At 42.4% G+C, this 18,124-nt stretch overlaps 2 protein-coding genes across 5 annotated transcripts; one reads left to right on the top strand and one right to left on the bottom strand.

The window, feature by feature from the left end:
* The first annotated feature begins 556 nt into the window (after positions 1-556).
* Positions 557-11,130, top strand: arl6ip1 (ARL6 interacting reticulophagy regulator 1). Its single transcript, XM_003442571.5, has 6 exons — positions 557-722; positions 1,499-1,632; positions 3,310-3,429; positions 6,753-6,870; positions 7,567-7,651; positions 10,215-11,130. Exons 1-6 carry the CDS (start codon positions 687-689, stop codon positions 10,331-10,333), a joined length of 612 nt encoding a protein of 203 aa, XP_003442619.1. The 5' UTR covers positions 557-686; the 3' UTR covers positions 10,334-11,130.
* LOC100698127 (uncharacterized) lies at positions 10,458-14,886 on the bottom strand. Of its 4 annotated transcripts, XM_003442469.4 has the most exons (6): positions 14,807-14,886; positions 14,591-14,728; positions 13,507-13,656; positions 13,084-13,254; positions 12,803-13,001; positions 10,458-12,158 (listed from the first exon to the last, which is right to left on the bottom strand). In XM_003442469.4, exons 2-6 carry the CDS (start codon positions 14,621-14,623, stop codon positions 12,046-12,048), a joined length of 666 nt encoding a protein of 221 aa, XP_003442517.2. In that variant the 5' UTR covers positions 14,624-14,728; positions 14,807-14,886; the 3' UTR covers positions 10,458-12,045. The 4 variants fall into 4 exon arrangements, with proteins under 4 accessions (XP_003442517.2, XP_013125292.1, XP_013125293.1 ...); XM_013269838.3 differs by lacking the exons at positions 14,591-14,728; positions 14,807-14,886 and adding an exon at positions 14,490-14,580 and having other exon boundaries at positions 13,507-13,726; XM_013269839.3 differs by lacking the exons at positions 14,591-14,728; positions 14,807-14,886 and adding an exon at positions 14,490-14,579.
* Positions 14,887-18,124: the final 3,238 nt, after the last annotated feature.

The raw sequence follows: 18,124 nt of genomic DNA on the forward strand, positions 1-18,124 counted from the left end.
TTTAAAAATGGGATTTAACTTTATTCTTAAAATGCCAAATTAAAATAAGCTCCTGTAATGCTTCCTTTTTCTTAATGTGTTTAGCTGTTGTTCATTTAAAATGAATTTAAAATGCTGCGTTACATTTTAAATTCTATTTTTTGTTGTTAAATTTGAAATGGTGTACTCTGTTACGTATATGCTCTATTATGCAGTAACTTAATATTTTTAATTTAAAAGTATGCTTTAACTCTCTTGGATTTCATATCAGATTGTATCTTATTAAATTATTATTAATGTATTAATCTTTCGCTTTAGCTAATTAGCTAACACTTCTTTGTAGTTATATTAATTTGTTCTTATGAATATGGGAAGTTTAAAGAATAATAAATAATTTTTGAATATATTCATTGTCATTTTTTATTTTATCTTGATAAAATTTATGATTGTGAATAAAAGATTATGTAAAAAAAAAAAAAAAAAGATGTTTTCGACAGGCAAGGATCAATATTGGAACTCCATTACCCAGAGTGCCTCTATGGACAGGTGTGACGTATGTTTTTCAGTTAAAAACATCCTGCCTCGGCTCGACCGTTAGTGGCGCTGAAGCTAACGGGAGCGGAGGGTGCTGTCCTTCTGTGGGTCGTTTCTCCGAAAACTCTTAAAAGAACTCCACATTAGAAAGTAGACCGCTCAGTTTAGCGATAATGGCGGAAGGAGACAACAAAAGCATGAACTTGATGGTAAGTATGAAGCATTTTTAAAACCCACAATGGCGAATTTAAAGGCTCGTGTTCGATGTAGGCGTGTTTGCAGCAGGAGCGTTAGCCTTACCCGTCGCTGCTAATCTGACGGCGCTAACACTACTGCGCTGTTTAGAGATTTGTGTAAATAGTGTGAACTTTACACATGCGGGCAGCTGAGAAGTCTAAGCTAAGCGATTTAACCCCGATCGCTTATCCGTCCGTGCTGCCGCTGACCGCAGCTAACCTTAGCTAGCTGACTAGTTAGCATGCTTATTTTAGCTTCAGTAGCGGGGACGCTTCCTTTTTGTGGAGCTGCTGCCTCGCCCTAACGCAGAAATCATTTTAAAGCTTTTAAAAAAAAACTGAGATCGAGTCATCACACGCTCATTCGACGTGGTTTGACAGCCTGTGTTTGTCCCCGGTTATTTCTACGTGTAGTGCTCTGTCACTGCGCCGTCTTATCACCAAAGACACACACCCTGTTTATTAATTTGCTTCTCAAATAGACTTCTAGGCCACAAAACACACAAACTGAGAGCCATATAAACGAGTATCGTTACATTCAGTTGCTCTGTGTATGAAACACAGCAGGATAAACCCACATCATATGACTTCAAAGGTGCTAGCCGCTCTTCCAGAGGCAGCACAGTACTGTCACCTTTATACTAACTCCTGGAGAGACTGCCCTCCTGAGTACACGCTCCTCTCAGATCACACTGATATCACACAGTTTGATGGTCAGTTAGGTAATGTGTAAATGTTTGTGTGTTCAGGCCCAGGAGACGGCCCAGCTGGAGGAGCAGCTGCAGTGCTGGCGAGAGGTGATCCTGGCTGGGGATCAGGTCCTGCGCTGGGAGAAGCCCTGGTTCCCCGGAGCGCTGATGGGTGCGACCACCGTGCTCTTCCTGTGAGTCTGCTACAGAGTGTGCGCTACACAGCTGGCACCACACGTTTCCTTCCTCTCAGCAGTGATGGCTATCTGAGAGCAGGGAGAGGCTTATATTAAATTTTTATATTTTACATCTGCCAGCGACTAAAAGCAGCCTGGTTTGAACTCAGATGGGCTGAGCAAAGTAAACCACTGTAGCATTTCTCATATTTGTTTCTTCCAGTATAGAGAGGTTTATTCTGAAACCCCCAGTAAAGCTAACAGCACACAGTGTTATGTCTTTGGTCAGCTATCTTCCTGATTTAATCAGCAGTCTGATGGTTGGTTGACCAAAGATTTGCATCACAGTATTTTACGATTCTGGTGGATTCCATGGATTTATTTTTTTTGTAGTATATTTTGTTTAAGTGGGTCTTTATGTAGTTTTACCTTCTTCTGTCAGGAGTATAAATTATTCAAAAACTACTTTAAGTATTTGACATAGGGCTATAATCACATCATAACTGTAAGTCTTTTCTGTTTTTGGGTTGGTTGTAATGTCACTTTTTCTTACAACTGTTGTGTACAGGTGATTCTGTCTCCAGGTGAAATCTCCTCTCTTGGAGTATCTCCCCTCGTTTTTCATCCTTCATCTGTCTGTACTGCACAGAGGCCTTCCTGTCTGCTAACATACTGCTAGAATTGCGCAGCAGCTCTAAATGGTGTAATTTAGGATGTGTAACGTGTTAGTGGTGCACAGCAGCCATTTCTATGTTTGCTCTGTTGAACTGAGTTAGCTTTGGAGTTTTGTCTGCTTTTGTAAACGTAAATGAGTCGTATAATTACAACCATGAGTGAGCAGGGTGCAGAGCTAATACAGGTCCACTTTCAGTGTGCTGCTTGTGGTCAACACACGCGCACACACACACGCACACTCTGGCTCTTATTAAAACCACTAGAAAAACCACGGTAGACATTTTAACTGTTTATTGTAGTGTTCAAGCTCAGACCATGATGTTGTCAGAGGAGCGCCACCCGGCACTGCAATTACAAAACTGCTAACCAACAGCCTCAGTTGTTTTTAGATCGATGAACCGAAGAAATCCAAAATGACAATAATTTTGTCTGTTAAACTTGACAAGTCGCACAACTCTCTTTCAGACACTTGTGCTCTTGGTTAGTAAAGCAGGCGTCACCACAGAAAGAACAGCAGTGTAACCGTCCCTCGGGGTGAAATGGAGGCTTTGGCAGGCTGATTCTGGCATTGAGTTTTGACTTATTACTAATTAAGATGATCAGCAGGCCTGTGACAAGTAATATAAGCCTACAGTGATGTAAAACCAGTGTCCTAATTACAGTTTTCCAGCTGGTTGTCAGAACACTCAGATTAATGTTAATCTTTTCCACACTGTTGAAACACAAAGCAAAACAATGCAGATTCTGCTAAATGAGCTTAGGTTGGGCCGTTATTAGCGATTCCTGAAATCTACTGAAGGTGAATCCAGACTAGAACACTGCTGCACTGTTTCTGATGCCTTCCTGCTTGTTTCACACACCCTCAGTGTTCATGTCTTTCAGCTGCAGGTGCTTTGTAAAACTGCAGCTCCAGCGTTCATGAGCAGATATCCCCAAATTGTAACAAAATAAAAATAAAGGCGTGATTTTAAACGATGAAATGTTCAAACCCGTTCTGCCTGTTTTGTGTTCGTCCTCCAGGCTCATCTACTACTTGGACCCATCAGTGCTGACCGGCCTGTCCTGCACCGTCATGCTGCTCTGCCTGGCTGACTATTTGGTGCCGACCCTCGCCCCCCGAGTGTTTGGCTCCAATAAGTGGTGAGAGCTCGGTCATATTTGCTTTGGCCCAATGAAGACAGGTTTTCCTGTTTTGTCAGTCGGTCACATCACACACTCTTTATGGGAAGCTGAACAGCAGGATGAGTCATGCATTCATCTTGAAATGGTGTCCGAGTTTCAGAGATGACCTCCAGCTTTGGTCTTTGACGAAAACTGAATTGTGAAACTTTCCAGAGTTGGAAGTTTAAGGCAACATTTTGAAATTCACTGAGCCGGTTGAACCAGCTGGTCTTTACTAAGCCTGGTCTTAACCTGGACTTTAGGTTGATTGCACAAACAAAACTTAATCTTAGTTCATCCAAAGCCACAGTTCAGTCCATCCTCGAGTTTCTCTTCAGAGGAGGAAAGATTTAAAAAAATGTTTGTTTTTTTCTTAGGTCTCATTACTTGATCATAAATAAATCAAAATGGTCTAGTTTATATTTTTATTTCAGTCTTTTAAATATTGCAACGTAGGGCTGCTCAATTAATCAAATTTTAATGTAAATTACGATCTGGGCTTTCAACGATCATTAAAAATGACTGAGCCGATTATTAGCACCTCCCTCCTGCTTTACTCTCGAGCTGCTCCCTGTGGCAAATCGAGCGCACCTCTCTGCGTTTCGAACACGCGTCACAACAATTAAGAGGACCCCAGGGAAGCTCGGAAAGCTAAGCAGAAGTTATTTGGAGAGGAGAGGATAATGGCTGCTGAAGAAAGAATGCCGTTGGTTGAAAAGAGGTGAAACGACTTCAGTGGTGTGGAAACATTACGGGTTCGCGGAGTCAGACGTGGATCAAATATTGTGCAGTATTTTGAAGTTCACTAAACATAGATGTTTACATTTTTCATTTATTTTTTATATTGCAAACATTTCCACTGTAATCAGTATTTGCACACTATTTTATATTATTTTTTGACAATCTTTAAAGCCATTATTCAATACATTGTTATTGTTAAATAAATATCGTCAAATAATCGAGATCTCAGTTTCAGTGAAAATAATCGTGATTATCATTTTTGCCATAATCGAGCAGCCCTATTGCAACGTTCAACAGACTTCAGCAGGAGGATAGAACTGTGCATGCTGGGGGATCGTTCCACCTCCTTAACTATGAGCGATGCAGCTTCATATGAGTTTGTTTCTGTGTCTTTGATCCTTTTTTCTGCAAGTCAGAAGTGAGGAAGCAGCAGAGAGGGTGACCTCAGATGCTGTCACGAGAACAGCTGTGTGAGTGAGCACAAAACATGTCATGGTCTAACTGGATGATACCCAGTTAAACAGTCCACTGAGGAGGAAGCTAATAAATTCTCAGGCAACGTGAAGCTGAAGGGGAAAGGTGAGCGGAGCGAGGAAAAGGAAGGTGTGTGGTTTAAAAAACCAAACTGGAGAAGTGGTGGTCTGGCCTGCCCTGCTTTAGAAGCCAGAAACAGTTCATGCCTCACACGGGTTTTGTTTTTATTTACGATTATTTACATGAAAATGGGTCCAAGCTGAAGTTTTGATCATCCTAGTACGTTTTCGCAGGATGGTCATCAGTAAGTCCACTCAACCTGCCCAACAAAAAGCGCACGTGTAGGGAAACCGATGGTTTTGAAAGCCTCTACAGAACTGACTCAGTGTAAAATTGTCACGCCTTCATAATGAGAGGGCGGCGCACCTGGATGATGCACCTGGAGAGTTAGTTGGTTAAGACGAGTTGTAAAGCCTGTTGGCTGAGCTGGACCTGAGGTCCTCTCATCCTCTTTGTTTGTTAGTAAAATATAACAAACTAGATTATTAGAGACCTGCAGCCACAGAGGCGTTTCATTTTCAGTTTGAGGTAAATGTGGCGGCGACTCTTAATGACAGACTGTCCCACGGCTTCACAAAGCTACGACATTAGCCAGTACTCGGCGAGCAGCCCGTTGATTCAGCTGTTTGTGCTGGATGGTGACAACCAGACACCCAGGACAGGATAGGATAACAGCCTTCAGTTGGCACGGTGTGCTGGACATCATCCTCCAGCTGATATAAAAGCCTGCATCAGCAGAGCGTGACCTGCACTGCTGCACACTCAACGCAGCCTCTGGGTGATGATGTACAGTTTTTATGAGCTTTTCACTTGTTTTTAATCTTGTGCTGGGCGCTTGGTTTATGTACGGAGATTAAAAAGCCTGTTTACATTTTTAGTTACAGCCTCGGGATGAGCAGCTATTCGTCTGCAGAGCCTGACAAATGTCCTTTGATCTCACTGAGACTGCAGAAAGCTGGCGTATCTGTGCGAGTCTGTAACACGAAGCCGGTCACGGTCCCCGTTTGGCTCCTCGACAACAAGGACTGAAATAGGGAGCGATGGCGAAGCAGAAAATGGAGGTCACTCTTCCCAGCTGTCCCCTCTTGTCCTTCACTGTTTGATCTCTTTAGCCTTCACAGCAGTGCAGCGTGGGATGGGGTGTTCCAGTTTATTGGTTGTGAGGCAAATTATGGGCAGAGAGTTTGTTGTTGGGTGATTCCCAAACAGTGAAACCTCCACCCGAGGGTGATTTTGTTTATTTGTCCTACTGAACTCCAGAAAGTTTGAAACTGAACTTAAAGCAGAGCTGGTTTGTGCTGCGAGAAGCCCCGTGCAGAGTTTACATTGTACCTGTAGTGATGTCGATGGGCAGCACCTCTCCTCTGTAAATGTTTTTGTGGGTACACTTTTATAAATGGAGGATTCTATTCTCCTGCCTCTTATCCAGCTGGTAGCTTGTGTTTAATAGACCCAGTTCTTCCCCTGATCAGGTTCTTGGTTCTGGTTCTGCTTAAGCTCAGAGCAGAACAAGTTACAGTCAGCTGGGTCACTAAGCAACCGCAACTCAGTGCTGTTACCTGGTGACAGGTGAAGGTTAGGTGGACCTCCTCCTGTTGTAGTTTGGATTTTCTAAAGCAGGAAGGGAGGAGGCTTTCTTTTGACTGCAGAAGTTAAAATATGCTGAGAAGCTGATATTGAATTTTTTTGATCTGAAATATTTATGCCTGCCACAGCTGATCATCTGTGAGTCAGCTGATCGTTTCAGCTCTAATGGAGCTTAGATGTTGAAAGATGGGACATTTATTAGGTCACATTAAAAACATTAATGCAACAACACTGTTTTTCCTCACTCTCACTGGTTTAAATAGAGCTAAGTGTTGGGGGCAGCTGTGTGTGACTCACTGGCTTCCTCTTGATGGTGAGATTAGGAAATGTTGGTGAAAACCATTCTTCAGACCTGAGCTTTAACTCAGCAGAAACTCTGCAGCCAGGACCCTTGAGTGGTTTTCTCATTGTCCATAACGCCCTGAATTCTGCTCCCGCAGGACCACCGAGCAGCAGCAGCGTTTCCACGAGATCTGCGGGAACCTGGTGAAGACTCAGCGCCGCATCGTGGGGTGGTGGAAGCGCCTCTGCACCCTCAAGGAGGAAAAACCCAAAATGGTACGCTCAGAGCTTTCACTTTGATCCCAACCCCTCGAAAAAGCAGCATTTTTAAGACATAAAATCCTAATCCTGCATCTGATGTTGCAACTAAACATCTCACTATAATAGTTTTAGTGCAGAGTTACAGTCAGTTGCCTCTTGCTGGTCTGAGCCATGCTGTGTGTTTGTAGTTGGAAGTGTTTGACTGTGTTGCAGTCAGTGAAGAAGAGGCACAAAACTTCCCACGATGTTCCCAGACGCCAAAATGAATCACATTTGCACAAAGTTCTGATAAGCTGATCTTTGTAGGCTAGGTTAGCGTGCACAGTGAAGGGGCTGTATCTGATTGGCTGCTGAAGGCAAGCGTTTAGTCCAAAAACAGTCCGTGACCTTTGCTTTTGGTTTGAGCAGAGTTAAAGTCTAACTTGCCCTGAGCTACAGGGAACCTGAATGAACTGAAAAAGCTGCAGAGCTGCAGTAAATGGAAGTTTTATTACAACAGGGAGCTCTCTCTGTGCTCCAGATAAAAATATCAGCTGATCTGACTTTGCTGCTCCACTTAGCAGACCTCAAACTGGGTTACAGGCGGCCATAACAGTTTTTCACAGCCTGTTTGACTCATTTTCATTCAGTGGCCATTCTGTCTCTTCCTTCTGAATAATGACCTGCTAATGAAATTGAGCTGAATGTAACCTGACCTCCTGATCTCCACAGTACTTTGCCTCAGTGATCAGCAGCCTGCTGGCTGTGGCCTGGATCGGACAGCAGGTGCACAACCTGTTCCTGACGTACCTGATCGGTGAGTATACTTTCACTTGACTACAAAAAGACTGTTTTGTTTGTCGCCACTGTTATCAGCCATGTTTCACTCATATCTTTGTGGGTTTCCTTCCTGCACTCTCTCCTGCTGGCTGCTGTCCAATCACACGCTCCTTCATGTCTTAAATTGTTGAGCTGTGAACTCACTGTTAATAATATGGTTAGACAAACGTTTTGAGTCTGGGTGAGCGGTGCAGGCCCGGTGTGACTACCTGTGAGTCACACCGGGTAAAGGTAAAGCACTCGTTCCTCATGTGCCGTCAGGTTTGGGCTTTGTATCAGTAATTGGGTCTCACTGTAAACATACTTCAATACCACTCTGTGCTCTTCACAGCTTGTTGTTGTGCATTAGATGCTTTTTACTCCCAACATCTGAACACAAGTTTGCACAAACTCCACATAAGGTGAAAAACAAACTCCGACGTGGCTTCAGGGGTTTCTGATAGAGACGATGTAGGAGAGCAAGCTGAGGGTGAGCCGGGCTCAGCTGGAAACTTGTTTGGATGATGCAGGCCACCTTTGAAGGCGTTGCACTCTTCTCCTTTTCAAAATAAAATGTCATGTTCAACACAGTTATGTTTTGTTTTATTTTTCCTGTGTTGGAGCCTGAGGACTGTCTGTTTTTGTTTTTTTTGGCCTTTTTTAATTTTTTCACTTCTGTAGTATTTGGGTGGAAACCCCGACAGTTCACACTGGGAGACTTGTGTTCACCTCTTGGTTTGGCTTCCTCTGCTCTGTCGCTCCAGAACACAATGATTTATGTCCTAAAACGTCTCAGTGTAATTCTTCACACACACAGGCTGAAGTGACCGAGTCTTTGAGTCCTTGCTAAAGGCGTGACTGCAGACCCCGCCCACCTTCATTCTGTTTTAAGACAGATTTGGGTTTTAAGTTTAACTTAAAATGGAGTTTGAATCAAAGGCCTGAGGCTCGCAGAGTGTTGGGATTAAAATGAGAAATCTTAAATGCTCGTCTCTGCTCTCGGGTTTATCTTTAAAACTGCTTTTGCTGAATGTGGAAGTTCAGCCTTTCATGCATTTTCTGCAGACAGAAACTCATACGTGACTGAAGAGAAAGAGCCGCTCGTGTTCATCAGCAGTTTTAAATGCTTCTGTGTTTAAGTTAATTTAATGGCTGATGGTGTTTCCCACCAAATCGTGCTTCAGACTGATTTTTATCTTTGATCTGTGGCAGGTTTTTGCGTGTTTGAAGCTGTGCATGTGGTTAGCAGGCACTGAGTCAGCATTACAGCAGCAGCCGATCAGGGGGATTTATCATTAATGGGGCTGATTGTGGAAGTCTTTACAGAAACGTACAGTAAAACCTGAAACCATGTCTCAACGCTGCAGAGGACGAACACGTCTTACAGCTGCCGAGCGGCAGGCGAGGGGGGAGAGGGGGGGGGGGGGGGTTAGATCAGCAGGTCTGGTGAGCTGTGAGTGGGCTAATCCCCACTTACATAAGCTGAGACATGTCGAGTGTTCCTCTGATAGAAACCGAGCAGAAAGGCGGTCAGAGGTCATGTGACTCTGGGTTTTAATCTGGTTGCTCTTCAGGCTCGCCTGGTTAAGCAGCTGCTTTCATGTGAAGACCTCATCTGTCAGGAGTGGGTGGAGTAAAGCGGTGGCTCCTTGCTTTTTTTCTTAAATTAGTGGCTGATGTTCCTCGGGCTGTGTGGCGTCAGTGAGTCACTGCTCAGAGAGCTGAGTGAAAGCTGTGAACGAGTCACTGATTGTTCTGACATGAACATGGGGAGTGATGCCAAGTGAGCCGTGAAAACTGAAGCAGGTTCACCCGACGCCGGCTGTGAAGGGAAAGGCTGATCTGACAGAGTGAAAGTATTTTTGATATCCGTCAGTCTTCACTGCAGAATGCAGCAGAACCTAAAACCATCGACAAGCAGTCAGTTTATCACTGCTGTGATTGGTGGTTGGAAAGCTCGACGCAGCCACGCTGAAGTCGTCCATCAGTCTGTCCATGCGAGCGATCCTGGTGGATTGAAACCAGACGCGTGTGCCGCCTGATCATCCCAGATAATCCTCTCTGGTCGTTAGACCGAGCGCGTGCAAAATTAACCATTTCATTAATTTGACCTCACAACCATGAGCTTTTCTTCCCTCCTCGATCACAGGCGCTGCCCCCTGGTGGCAGTTTAAGAGCGCAGCTTTTTATTTGTTAGTTTAAACGATGTTTGTAAATAAGAGCCTGCAGGTGTTTTACTATGACTGCTAAGTGGCGAGCTCCTAGAGGAAGGACGTGGATGGAGTCAGTGATGTGAATTTGTTTTACGGATTATTGGCGAGTAAGAAAACGAGACTGAAGCCACTCTCACCTTTGACCTTCAGACAGTTTAGGGACAGTCAGGCTTGGATGTATTTCACTCATCTCACACCGGGAAACGGTGGTTTCAGACACACACGGGCAGCAGCAGGTCAAACACATGCTGATGTCTGAAGCAGCTTCAGGTACTGTCTGTAAACATTTCAGCGCTCAAAGCGTCCGATTTAAAATCTTTGCACACTTTTGTGTTCTTCTCGTTGCAGTGAGCTTCCTGCTGCTGCTGCCCGGCCTGAACCAGCACGGCATCATCACGAAGTACGCCGGAATGGCCAAGAGGGAGATCAACAAACTGATGAAGCAAAAGGAGAAGAAGAACGAGTAGACGAGCGTTCGCGGTGAAGAGGGGAATCTCTGCGAGACGAGAAGACGCAACAGGACGATGGAAAAGTGGAGGAAAGTGAAGAAAAAGGAGCAGGGGAGTTTAAAAAGTCCTCCTGCTGCCCGGGTCTCTGCACTTTTTGATTTTCACACAGTTTCATTTCTCACACACACATTTAAACCTCATCACACACAAGGTTTTATTTTGCTTTTGAATTAACCTGCCATGCATGCAGCCACCAAATGAAGGTGATCACATGTGGAAATGTCCCAGTCAAACATCATCCTTCTGTTTCTTAGATCAGCTGTGCTTCGTTTGAAGGCGTCGATGCTTTTAAAGCCATTCCCTCTACTTAGACTACTGAGCAGTTTGTGTAGCATTGCTGCCTCATTTTAACCTCTCAGACAGCAATGATTTTTTTTTTTGGGGGGGGGGGCATTTAAACATGCGAGCAGGTCTTTTTACCTTTTTTGTGCTTCATCTGCTTCACTTGTGTTTGAATTTAGTGCTGAAAACAAAACTGGATTTGAAGCGGAGCTGAAACTGTTTGTAGAGACAGGCCTACTGCTGTACCGCTGCTAGCTGGACTCTGTTAGTGCTTGGATGACACCCCACAGTCTGTCTGTGACGTGGGGCGTCTCTGTAAATAGGCCCCGCCCTCTCTTCTCTGTCCCCGTCTGTCCTTTTCTTGTTATTTATGTGTTCGTTCCTCCTCAGTCTCCTTATTTCTGATATTTCAACTCATTTCATTATTTGTGTTTATTGGAGATCTTTACACACGAATAAAGTGATTTAAATGAGATTGTTTCTTGGCCTTCATGTGTGTGACCCCTGCCGTCCTTCCAGACCTGCACTGTCCTTACCTGTGCAGCCCCAGTCATGTGACTACCCATCACAGTCGGGCTGTACGGGCAACAGCTGAGGACGCTCTAGGTGTGTGAGTGAAAATGCGTTGTATTCTCTGCTTTATGTCTGGATAAAGGAAATGAGATTCGTGCTGCAGCAGGACGAAGAGCCCAAACACCTCACAGCTCCACAGTGATCCGACCCACAGATCATGTCTGGAGCTGGATGGCATGTTATTGGACCACAGTGGGAGTACAGGATTGATTATTTCTGGACCTCCGGGACGTTTTCTCTCTGATTCTAAGCTTTTATTTACACTGTTAGTTAAACTGGGCGGGGGGCTTTCATTCGTGGGTTAGGACTTGCTGTGGCCCCTAGAAGTTTGGGTTCCAGTAGTGATATTTGGATGAGAGGGTGATAGCATTAGCTGATAACTTAGCAATCGCCACACACTGTACGGCTGCATCACACAGACACGTAACATCCAGAATTTCACCAACATTTCTTGGACCATCTGTTAGTACCTTACAGCAGCCATATTATTGGTCAGATGATGATATAAAAATGCTAGCAGCTACAGCCACCTGTGTCTCACCTGTCCGGCTGTAAAGGTGTTTATTTATGCTGTAAAGTTGGCGGCCGACTCCCTGCTGGAGCCTCCCGTGGACTTTGGATTTTAGTATTTCTGTGTTTTCCTGCCCATCTGAGCCCCTTCAGTTAAAGTTTACTTGTTTATATTCACTGAGTCCTGGAGGAGAAACATCGTTCCTGCATCATATAGGAATGCTCTGAGAAGCATCGGCAGACCACAGAAGAGTCCTGACAGGGTTTGTACATTTAATGGAGGTTTCCTGTGGCGTTACTTCCTGTCAGTAGAGTCTGAATGCAGTACAGTCCGTCTCCCAGCGTCTGGTCGCCCACAGCTGCTGATCTCTGGACCGTCTGCTGGACTTCCCTGGCCCAATCACCTGCTTTGGTTCACCTGCAGACAGGAAATAGATGTCCAAACAGCAAAACTGTAACTGTAAAAATCTGTTTATTCCTCTGTGGAATACTTTAAAAGTATTATTACTGTGGGTAAGTCGTCATATGGTATGCACAGTTATTACTGTTGGTAGTTTTTATTATGTTGTACACAGCAGAGGTTAATTATCCTGATATTCTGTTTTTGCTGCAGTTTGACATTGTGGCCACAAGAGGGCAGTGAATGACCAGGAACAACTCTTTCAAAATAAAAGTAATCTGTCTGCGATCTTAATATTGAGTCGAAGCAGAGTTTATACAAAAATAATAACAAATAATAATAATAATGAAATGAGGTAAAGTTGTATATTTAAAAATAAATAGTCTTTACCTTAGTGTTGTATGTTAATGACTTCCCAACATCTGCAGATGATTTAAGTATAACGGTATTATTATTAAATTTTATATAGTTAAAAGTCATGATCAATTTTCTGTACAAAGCAAAATTGCTAAAACAATTTGCATTGCCTGTTAAGAAACCGATATAATTTTTATGGTATTACTGTGGCTGAGTGCAGTCCTCACAGAGACGGTGACCACAGTGACCTTTGCTGCGCAGTCTGTTATTACTGTGACCACAAGGACACGATCTGTGAGTGTTACCTGTCAGGATGTCGTGTTGGTGCCACTGCGTCTGTCGGCCGCTGGCCTGCAGTGACGAGCCGTCGAACTCCGGGCTCGTGTGCTCCGTCCTGTAGGTGCTCCGGCGCTCGGATGGATGATGCTGATGATGGTTGATGAGCTCTCTGATGGCTCTGCTGCTGTCATACCGAGCCCAGTTTTCCAACTTTGGGTCAACTCTCTGGAGAGAAGCAGAAGCTGGTTCTGTCCTTAATATATAGTCATAATATTTCATGACTCTAATAGACGTGTTTCCGCCTCACCCGAGTCACGTGCTGGAGCACGTGCACCTCTTTGCTGTGTGACTGCAACACACTTTGCGGCGGCATGGTGTTGTCACGGAGATCCAGCTGGCTCCAGTGCTGCGAGGGGAAGCCGGGGTCTCTGAGGCGGAAGACGAGAGGACGTCCATCGGCCGACCTGCCGGAATAACTCTGCCCAGGAGAAGAGGAGAGGGAAGGGCTGGAATCGTACCTGAGAGCTGGATTTGTAGGTGGTTTACACTTACACATTACTGACGTGTAAAATGAAAACCATTAGAACTTGTATTCTATTTTTAGTGAAAACATAAAATCTAAGAAGGTAGAGATGCTTGACTAATCAGATGTGAACTTTAGAGACTGTGGATGTGTGATGAGCCACATGAACAGCGACTGTATGGAGGAGACCCCACACTGGGGGCTGACCTGGGTGTGGGTGGTGGTGTAGCAGGGCGGCGTGTCGCCCAGGCTCAGGGTGCTCTGATGCATGGGTCTCAGTCTGAAGCGCTGAGGTTTATGTTGGCAGCGAGGACCGCAGCGGGCTGAAGCCGGGCTGAAGCTGTCCATCATCTCGTCCTGTGAATCGGTCACAGTGCAGTCAGACCTCTGCAGCTCTGTCAGGCTCAGGTGTAACGACAGCTTTTCACTGTGTTTGTACAGAAATCAACAGACCTGCTTCTTTGAGCATCAACAATACTTCACTGATAACACGTAAAAATTCATTCATCTACACTTAGAATGACAAAAGGTAAACATAATCACAGGTATGAACCAATCATCTAATCACAATCGCATCAATTCACACACCCTGCCACTCTGTTACACACACAGCTGTTCAACTGCTCAGTGACAAATATCTAATCAGTCAAACAAAGGGCATCAGTTTGTGTGTGTGTGTGTGTGTATGTGTGTCTCTTTTTCTTTTAAGTGCACATTTAACTTCCTGTTTTCTTAAAAAGTCAAACTCAACAGGCCCAACAAAACAGAAAGATGCTTCATCCAGAACCAGGAAACAAAAGGTCAAATATCCAAAAGTAAAACAGTAAAAGACTAAAACAATAAAAGTCTTGGGGAGAGGGAACAGTGAAAACAGACGGGAAAGAAGGGAGGAATACACAAGGAAACGATAAAGAATAAACCGAAACGTAACCCTAAACCTGAAACGCATCTCTGGAAAGATCACACAGTAAAAACAGGAAGCAAAGATGGCGTCACAAGAACTAAGAAACAGGACGATAAAGAAGTAAGAAACAAGAATAAAAACTCGGAACAACAGAATGACTCAAGTCCAAGTTCCCAGACCGCTGACCGAGACACGACCACGGCAACCCCGACAAACAAACAGGAAACAAACTGCCTGTTTCTTCCTGTTGACAGTAAACATGCAGCAACATCACAAGTGTGGTCACCTCAGCACAGTCACCACACAGGACGCTCTCTGATACAGAAAACTGAAGGAGATGTGCTCGATCATTACAGCAGGAATCACACCTGCTCTGTAGTTACTTACCAGTGATGATGAAGCTTGTTTCTGTGGAAACATGTTGCCACGGTGATGAAAACAGACGGGTTTACTTTTACAGTTTCTCTCAGGAAAGTGATCCTCAAGTGCAGGCCTGCCTTTTACTCCTGGACTGTTAGATGGAAACTAAATAAAATATATTTACTGTATTTTCATAATAAAAAATTTCACTGATGAAACTGAATGTAGTTTATTTGCTCTCACAGGTCTGCCACTATCCAAATAAAGGCACTTGGTCCTTTACCCATGCATGTTCAATGCAGTGATGGCCGCTTTTATGGATTCTTCTTTCGCAGTGAGATCTAAAGGACAGAGAAACACCCCAAACAATTCTCAAACTAGGTTTGTCATTACTGTTTTTGCCGTCATCATAAATTCACTGACTTTCCTTCTGAAGAAAATGAAAAAAGTGATTAAAAATTATTTTTATTATTGTTGTTATTAAAATGATACTGTTTTACTACTATTACTATTAACCCTCTACTGCATAGCGTTGCCCTGAGGCAACAAACCACATTTTCATGCCTTACACTGGCCCTTCAAAAAAAACCAACTTTTTTTTTTCAAATAATGCTACCAGGCACATCTCTTTCCAATAAAATGATGAGTTGAAGGTGGTGTGACTTATATTTGGGGGGGGGGGGCAGGACCCCTTTCTGCAAGCTGCAGTACATGAGAGACATCTCCATTCGGAGACAAGATAAAGATCACTATTTTACATGTTTATAGTGAAATAAATGTATATTAAAAAAATACTTGTATGTGCATGAATATGTTAAGAAGCATATTTGATTGTTTTTTCTACTTTTTAAAATTTATTTATATAGTAAAACTGTTAATTTTCATTCGTTGCCTCAAGGCAACACTGCGCAGTTAGCCCAATTTTTTTCAGGCAATATAGTGCATTTGCATATGTGTGTAGAGATGTGTTTGTGTGCATTTATATGATCATAGTCAATGCTTTTTACTTTACAATCTACCCATAATTACAGGACATGGATGTAAATACCTTTTATGCAAGGAAACCAAGGGAATGTGCACTTTCTGTCCTCAGAAAGTGAGGACAGAGAGCTTTCAGGGAGTGACAGTGAAGTAGAGGAGTATGAGGTTTGAGGGACACTTAGGAGCTCAGGGGTCAGGGGTCAGTTGGTAAAGTAACTGTGTCTGTGTGTGTGTTAGTGCCCACATAGCAAGCAGGTCTGGCCAGGATCTGGTATCAAGTTGGCACTTTGAGTAATCTGGGAGAGTAGAAAAGCGCTATATAAAAATCAGTCCATTCACTGTCTGAACAGTTTCGGCATGTTACTTTTGCACTGTTTTGCATGTTCCGGCACATGTTGTTATTGCATGGCTTGATTAATATACTACTATTTTGTGTTATAAGAAATCACATTTCAGAAACACGTTGAGATGATGCATCATTTTTGCTATTACTGTCATAAATTCAAACATTGAAGGATTAGACATAAATAACCACAAATTAATAATAAGTCAGCTTGCCGATGATACAACAATCTTTCTAAAAAATAAAGAACAAATTCCATTGGCCTTAGATACAATAAAGATCTTTTCTGATGCTTCTGGACTACGCCTGAACCTGGACAAATGTGAACTCATGAGTATCCACAATTGTTCTCACTCTTCTTTGTACAATATACGTGTCAAAAATGAAATCAAATATCTTGGAATTTGGCTAACTAAATGCATGGCTGATAGCGAAGAAAAGAATATTCAGAATACAACTGACAAATGCAAAAAAACCCCTAAACCATTGGCTACAGAGAGATTTAACTTTGGTCGGCAGGATAATGTTGACCAAGGTTGAATCTTTGTCCAGATTAATCTATCCAGTTTATTCCCTAGCCATCCCACCAAGGATTATAAAAGACATCAATAAGCTGAATTTTAATTTCATATGGAAAAATAAACATCATTATATCAGTAACAGGGACTTGATAAAAGACTATGAAGAGGGGGGTTTAAAAGCAATCGATTTTGAAATAATGAATGGCATCTTAAAGATTAATTGGCTCCGATCTTTTTTAAAAAATGATAATGAGATCTGGTTTTTGATACCATCTCATATTTTCAACAAAGCTGAGGGGATCCAATTCCTTTTAGTATGTGATTTTGAAATTTCTAAACTGCCCATAAAACTCTCCAAATTTCATCAACAAGTTTTGTTAAATTGGAAATTAATGTTTAAACATAACTTTAGTCCCCACAACGTTCCATTGTGGAATAATAGGGTGATATTGAATCGGGGGAAATCTATGTTTGTGGAAGAATGACAAAACAAATTTGGTCTGTGACATATATAATGGATGAAAATGGAGATACACTTGAATTAAACAGGTTTAATGAGAAATATGACATGAGTTGCTCGTTCGAGCTGTACAAAAAGGTTTCACAGAATATCCCAATAGTCCTAGTCAATACGATAAAGAACAATTTTTCAAATATACCGACTCCAAATTTACATAAAATTAAATTAGATGGTCTTGACTTGGTTAATGAAAAATGCAATAATCAGTTTCTGAGGAGGTATTTGGTTAACATCTTATATCCAGGTAGGACAAAACATACACTCATCTTTAACGTAGCTTGCTATCACCAGTGTGTGAATGTGTGTGTGAATGGGTGAATGACTGGATATGTAAAGCGCTTTGGGGTCCTTAGGGACTAGAAGGCGCTATATAAATACAGGCCATTTACCATTTTAAAGATTATAACAAATCTGAGATCTCGTTGATCAGAACCAAATATTTAAAATTTCCAATTCCCCCCAAATTTAAAGAAGTCCATTTTAGAACTACAAAAAACTATTTACCCCTCCAATGAATTTATGAGAGACAGATTTAAATTTGTGTTAGACAACTGTTATATTTGTAAAACAACTTCGGAAACAACAGAGCACATGTTTTATGGGTGTGTGACAATCCAGAACTTATGGAAATCCCTCCATGTCCTGATATTGTCCCAGTATGGAAATATTGATTTTTGGTCTTTTCAAAATATTCAAATTGGAGTAATCCTTAAGGACAAAAATAGTGAGTTTTTAGTTAACAATCTCATTATTATAACAAAGTATTACATTCATAAATGCTGATATGCTAAATCCCCCCCTTCATGGGCTGCTCTTAAAAACGAACTCTCCCTGTTCCGTAAATCTCTGAAGCTAATAAATAAGCCCCAAGCAATCAAATTGCATAGATTTTTAGAAGAGTTTGATTTTTCTTAGCCCCTTATTTAAGTTATGTGTCTTGTTTATGGAACCTCACTTTTAGAGATTTTATGATCCCCCTTGTCTCCTTTATTTCTGTTCCTTGTTTTTCATTTTTTTTTATTCTTTTTTATTGTTATTTATTTATTTATTTAATTTTTGTATTGGTTATTCATTTTTATTATATTATTATTATTATTATTATTATGTAGACGTGTGTGTATAAATGTGTGTGTTTGCATATGTATGTATGTATGTTTACTTTCAGTCATTGTCGATTTCATTGATTTCATTGTGGT

This window comes from Oreochromis niloticus, linkage group LG4 (assembly GCF_001858045.2).
Source record: "Oreochromis niloticus isolate F11D_XX linkage group LG4, O_niloticus_UMD_NMBU, whole genome shotgun sequence".
Classification (NCBI taxonomy): domain Eukaryota; kingdom Metazoa; phylum Chordata; class Actinopteri; order Cichliformes; family Cichlidae; genus Oreochromis; species Oreochromis niloticus.

Coding starts and splice junctions, on each gene's coding strand:
- arl6ip1 (XM_003442571.5), top strand. CDS start 687: ATGGCGGAAGGAGACAACAAAAGCATGAACTTGATG. Junction 1,633..3,309: donor GCGACCACCGTGCTCTTCCT/GTGAGTCTGCTA, acceptor TTCGTCCTCCAG/GCTCATCTACTACTTGGACC. Junction 7,652..10,214: donor GTTCCTGACGTACCTGATCG/GTGAGTATACTT, acceptor TTCTCGTTGCAG/TGAGCTTCCTGCTGCTGCTG.
- LOC100698127 (XM_013269838.3), bottom strand. CDS start 14,554: ATGATCGAGCACATCTCCTTCAGTTTTCTGTATCAGAGAGCGTCCTGT. Junction 13,002..13,083: donor TGCTCCAGCACGTGACTCGG/GTGAGGCGGAAA, acceptor GCTTCTCTCCAG/AGAGTTGACCCAAAGTTGGA. Junction 12,159..12,802: donor CCAACACGACATCCTGACAG/GTAACACTCACA, acceptor TCCTGTCTGCAG/GTGAACCAAAGCAGGTGATT.